The sequence below is a fragment of the Panulirus ornatus genome, chromosome 13, assembly GCF_036320965.1.
Source record: "Panulirus ornatus isolate Po-2019 chromosome 13, ASM3632096v1, whole genome shotgun sequence".
In the NCBI taxonomy this organism is placed as follows: Eukaryota; Metazoa; Arthropoda; class Malacostraca; order Decapoda; family Palinuridae; genus Panulirus; species Panulirus ornatus.
This window is the reverse complement of record NC_092236.1, coordinates 15,277,866-15,283,865: the sequence shown is the minus strand read 5'-3', so window position 1 is coordinate 15,283,865 and position 6,000 is coordinate 15,277,866. Positions and strand designations below refer to the sequence as shown.

Here is a 6,000-nt window from a genome sequence, read left to right as displayed (position 1 = left end):
TTCAGAAGTCCTTCAACTGGTTTATTTTCTATATACAAGCAACTCTGTCAAAGCATTATGTATTGCCTGAATTGTTAGAATTTTGATATGTAGTTACCATATTGTTTTGGAAGGATTCTGCTTTAACTGTTTTGAACTAGTGTGGGAAAAATTATTTTTGAAGTGGAAGTACAGCAGATGATTTCGAATGGTGTATCATTATTTTGACTGAATTATGAAGCTAAAAGATCTTGTCTCCTGAATAAACATTTATCTCTAAGTGCTTTCCATTTACTACATGCATATTTTCATTGTCATTTTCTCATGTATTCTGATTTTGGGAATTTTTTCTTAGCCTTAAGAAACCATCTCTGTATCCCACTTTTAAAAACAAAATGGTCCTCAGGAAATCTATCACATGTTTGTATTCATTGTTGTACAGTACTGTAGTTTAGTTTCTTATCCATGTAACAAATAAGTCACACACTTACCTGCTGTTTTTAATCTTTCTTCACTACACATTTTGCTCATGTTTTTTTGAAATTGAGAGTACTGTAATTTTACATATATTTTGTGGATATTAAACAGAAATAACAGATTAAGTAGTTATATCCTCACATTTTAGGCCAATATTGCCTTATTGAAATGCATAGTAGGTGGTGTGATATTTGTGAAAACTAGAAATTTATATTGTGATGTTATATAATACAGATTGATTATCATTCCTTGGGTATAAGTAATGTGAAGAGAGTCCTCTCATGGGAAATTTAAAATACTATATGAAATTTTTATGTAAGGGTGAAGATGAAAATAAACACTAAAAATATAATTTTTTTTTTACATGCAAAAACAATGTAGTTTAAGAAAGCATTATCAATCCAGCAAAATATGTTTTCATGAAGCTTTAGTCATTAGTGGCATTAATACTAAAAATGTGTAAAAAGGAAAATGTCTAGGAACCTTATCCTCAGGAGAAACAAAATGACCAGGGTTGAACAGCAAGCAGCTGTCTTGTAAATTTTAGAATAGATATCTCCTGTGTGTGCTTATGAAACTAAAACCTGTGCATAAACTTTTTGTTGATACAACTCTTAGGAAAGTTAAAGCTGATTTCTTTGAAATGATGCAAATAACTGCTTTAAAAATGCATGTACAGTACTATAATGTGACTGAAAAGCTGGTACTACAAAAGGGATTGTATTATAAGAAATCAAATGTTCTAAAGACAAAAGATATGAGAAGTATGTTATCCTAAAAATAATGGTTTACAGATGTGTATGTCAAGTCAATTTGGAGGCAGAATAACAAGGCTAAGTATTTAAGGGGTGTATAGATACAGGGGATACTGGAGGCAAGGAAGGACACAGTAAGGATGCAGAAATGTTAGGGCATCACTGATATTAGGTTAATTTCCTTAAAACTTTTAACTGATGGGGGTTAACAACATTTCTGTTTTCTATAATTGATAACACATTGCCATAAAAACTAGCATCTGAAGAAATATTTGGTCATTCATCAGACAGCACTTCTGTTGCAGAAAATTCTTAAACTAATATTTCAGCTACTTTTGTCCAGTCTAGTATTGGCTCTTAAGAACGCATGCAGAAGATCCTCAAGAGCCTGGCCAGCATCAGAGATTTTATGATCCAATGTGTCATCCTCATTCAAGTTAGGACACAAATGATTGACAAGGTTGATTATGGCATCATCTAGTGGGCCATTGAGTGATGTATTCAACTGAAGTTCCAAATAGTCCACAATATCAGGCCCAAAGGAGGACAGAACGATGTTGATCAACTGACCCAGATCCGTACCTGGGTTTAGATTCTCAAAGTTGACCTGTAACAGAAAGGAGTGAGTAATTTCTAGGTTTTAAGTTTTCTAAACCTACCCATTACTACAATAATAATGATGGTCAATGAGCTTTATAATGTTGCCCTGTAATAAAAAAAACTAGTTCCAGCTTTCGTGCTGTCAAGGATAACATTTTGTAATGATGATGAATTCATGCAAGTATCCAGGTTCTTGAAGTTGACCTGTAAGAACAATGATGAGTCTACAGTGTACATGGACTTATCAATTTACAGGAATGTAATGTTCTTGAAAATGTTCATGAAAATCAAATAACGTAACTAATGGACATATGCAGTTTCGTTATTTGTAAGATAGTATCATATGCTACACCAGCAAAAAACTACATTATGCATGCACCAGGAAACAAAATATACATGCTATGCAATGAATTATGATTTTTTTTTTTTTTTTTAATACTTTGTCGCTGTCTCCTGCGTTTGCGAGGTAGCGCAAGGAAACAGACGAAAGAAATGGCCCAACCCCCCCCCCCCATACACATGTATATACATACGTCCACACACGCAAATATACATACCTACACAGCTTTCCATGGTTTACCCCAGACGCTTCACATGCCTTGATTCAATCCACTGACAGCACGTCAGCCCCGGTATACAACATCGCTCCAATTCACTCTATTCCTTGCCCTCCTTTCACCCTCCTGCATGTTCAGGCCCTGATCACACAAAATCTTTTTCACTCCATCTTTCCACCTCCAATTTGGTCTCCCTCTTCTCCTTGTTCCCTCCATCTCCGACACATATACCCTCTTGGTCAATCTTTCCTCACTCATCCTCTCCATGTGCCCAAACCACTTCAAAACACCCTCTTCTGCTCTCTCAACCATGCTCTTTTTATTTCCACACATCTCTCTTACCCTTACGTTACTCACTCGATCAAACCACCTCACACCACACATTGTCCTCAAACATCTCATTTCCAGCACATCCATCCTCCTGCGCACAACTCTATCCATAGCCCACGCCTCGCAACCATACAACATTGTTGGCACCACTATTCCTTCAAACATACCCATTTTTGCTTTCCGAGATAATGTTCTCGACTTCCACACATTCTTCAAGGCCCCCAGAATTTTCGCCCCCTCCCCCACCCTATGGTCCACTTCCGCTTCCATGGTTCCATCCGCTGCCAGATCCACTCCCAGATATCTAAAACACTTCACTTCCTCCAGTTTTTCTCCATTCAAACTCACCTCCCAATTGACTTGACCCTCAACCCTACTGTACCTAATAACCTTGCTCTTATTCACATTTACTCTTAACTTTCTTCTTCTACACACTTTACCAAACTCAGTCACCAGCTTCTGCAGTTTCACACATGAATCAGCCACCAGCGCTGTGTCATCAGCGAACAACAACTGACTCACTTCCCAAGCTCTCTCATCCCCAACAGACTTCATACTTGCCCCTCTTTCCAAAACTCTTGCATTTACCTCCCTAACAACCCCATCCATAAACAATTAAACAACCATGGAGACATCACGCACCCCTGCCGCAAACCTACATTCACTGAGAACCAATCACTTTCCTCTCTTCCTACACGTACACATGCCTTACATCCTCGATAAAAACTTTTCACTGCTTCTAACAACTTTCCTCCCACACCATATATTCTTAATACCTTCTACAGAGCATCTCTATCAACTCTATCATATGCCTTCTCCAGATCCATAAATGCTACATACAAATCCATTTGCTTTTCTAAGTATTTCTCACATACATTCTTCAAAGCAAACACCTGATCCACACATCCTCTACCACTTCTGAAACCACACTGCTCTTCCCCAATCTGATGCTCTGTACATGCCTTCACCCTCTCAATCAATACCCTCCCATATAATTTACCAGGAATACTCAACAAACTTATACCTCTGTAATTTGAGCACTCACTCTTATCCCCTTTGCCTTTGTACAATGGCACTATGCACGCATTCCGCCAATCCTCAGGCACCTCACCATGAGTCATACATACATTAAATAACCTTACCAACCAGTCAACAATACAGTCACCCCCTTTTTTAATAAATTCCACTGCAATACCATCCAAACCTGCTGCCTTGCCGGCTTTCATCTTCCGCAAAGCTTTCACTACCTCTTCTCTGTTTACCAAATCATTTTCCCCAACCCTCTCACTTTGCACACCACCTCGACCAAAACACCCTATATCTGCCACTCTATCATCAAACACATTCAACAAACCTTCGAAATACTCACTCCATCTCCTTCTCACATCACCACTACTTGTTATCACCTCCCCATTTGCGCCCTTCACTGAAGTTCCCATTTGCTCCCTTGTCTTACGCACTTTATTTACCTCCTTCCAGAACATCTTTTTATTCTCCCTAAAATTTAATGATACTCTCTCACCCCAACTCTCATTTGCCCTTTTTTTCACCTCTTGCACCTTTCTCTTGACCTCCTGTCTCTTTCTTTTATACATCTCCCACTCAATTGCATTTTTTCCCTGCAAAAATCGTCCAAATGCCTCTCTCTTCTCTTTCACTAATACTCTTACTTCTTCATCCCACCACTCACTACCCTTTCTAATCAACCCACCTCCCACTCTTCTCATGCCACAAGCATCTTTTGCGCAATCCATCACTGATTCCCTAAATACATCCCATTCCTCCCCCACTCCCCTTACTTCCATTGTTCTCACCTTTTTCCATTCTGTACTCAGTCTCTCCTGGTACTTCCTCACACAGGTCTCCTTCTCAAGCTCACTTACTCTCACCACCCTCTTCACCCCAACATTCACTCTTTTCTGAAAACCCATACAAATCTTCACCTTAGCCTCCACAAGATAATGATCAGACATCCCTCCAGTTGCACCTCTCAGCACATTAACATCCAAAAGTCTCTCTTTCGCACGCCTGTCAATCAACACGTAATCCAATAACGCTCTCTGGCCATCTCTCCTACTTACATAAGTATACTTATGTATATCTCGCTTTTTAAACCAGGTATTCCCAATCATCAGTCCTTTTTCAGCACATAAATCTACAAGCTCTTCACCATTTCCATTTACAACACTGAACACCCCATGTATACCAATTATTCCCTCAACTGCCACATTACTAACCTTTGCATTCAAATCACCCATCACTATAACCCGGTCTCGTGCATCAAAACCACTAACACACTTATTCAGCTGCTCCCAAAACACTTGCCTCTCTTGATCTTGAATTATGATAAAAACAGAAAATAACACTCTGAATCCTGGTACAGTCTTCTCTTCATGGGAAATGAAAGTTCTCAAATGCATTCTCTTCCAAATTAAAAGTATGTTTTTATGATCCTTAAGGTTCCTCAGATATCTGAGGCACCAATGATATCAGCAAAAGTAGCCTCACCAACATCCTTATGTAATGGAAATTTCACGATTTAAAATTTGCAAACCAACTAGAACTTGTTTCAAATGTCTTGACTGCTCCTCCTTCCACTGCCAAGTCACCTATATACTCTGGGCTTTTGCTTGTATCAAGCATGCCGATGGGATTTGTGTGCTTACTGTTCATTCAATTCTCTCCATAATCAAACTTCGGAAACACAAGTCTTGGACATGCTGATTAATCTTCTACTCTTGGCACTCTCCCAGATCTTCTCTGCACCATCACAAGCAGCCCATAAAATCAGCTGTACTTTCACTTCTCATAACGTTAAGAGCACATCCATCCTAACCTCAGTGGTGATGGCCTATGTTTCTTAACATCACTTGTACCAGGAGAACTTAAAAGATGCTCTGGTGGTATGATGCAAGGGACAAAACGTGCAATATACAGTATACTGCAGCACAAAATATTGTAGCACCCCATAACTATAGACTGTATCCACGCCATGTGTACACATGCTTCTTTAACAGTGCTGGAAACAGCACACCACTGCACTGCCAGCCCAATGATCATCAAGTTATTCCAAACATATGCCTGTGTGAATGAAAAAAGAGTAAATGGATCATGAATGTTATTCTAAAAATGGCATACATCAAATACATGTAAATCACGAGGCACCTGTATCAGCAGCATCCAGGTAGAACCTGGTTTATAATGAATACAACATATGTAGTACATGTGAAAAATGGAACAAAAGGCCTATTGATCCATGATGATTATTATATTTATTTATTTATTTTAAATAAGCTTTGTCG

At 38.8% G+C, this 6,000-nt stretch overlaps 1 protein-coding gene across 4 annotated transcripts in view; it reads right to left on the bottom strand.

Moving 5' to 3' along the window:
• Positions 1-801: 801 nt before the first annotated feature.
• LOC139752786 (uncharacterized) overlaps positions 802-6,000 on the bottom strand; it is a 124,821-nt gene continuing 119,622 nt past the window's right edge. For all 4 annotated transcript variants that reach the window (XM_071668699.1, XM_071668701.1, XM_071668700.1 and 1 more), the window contains one exon: positions 802-1,818. In XM_071668699.1, coding sequence (XP_071524800.1) covers positions 1,537-1,818 — 282 coding nt within the window. In that variant the 3' untranslated portion in view covers positions 802-1,536. The remainder of the gene's footprint in view (positions 1,819-6,000) is intronic.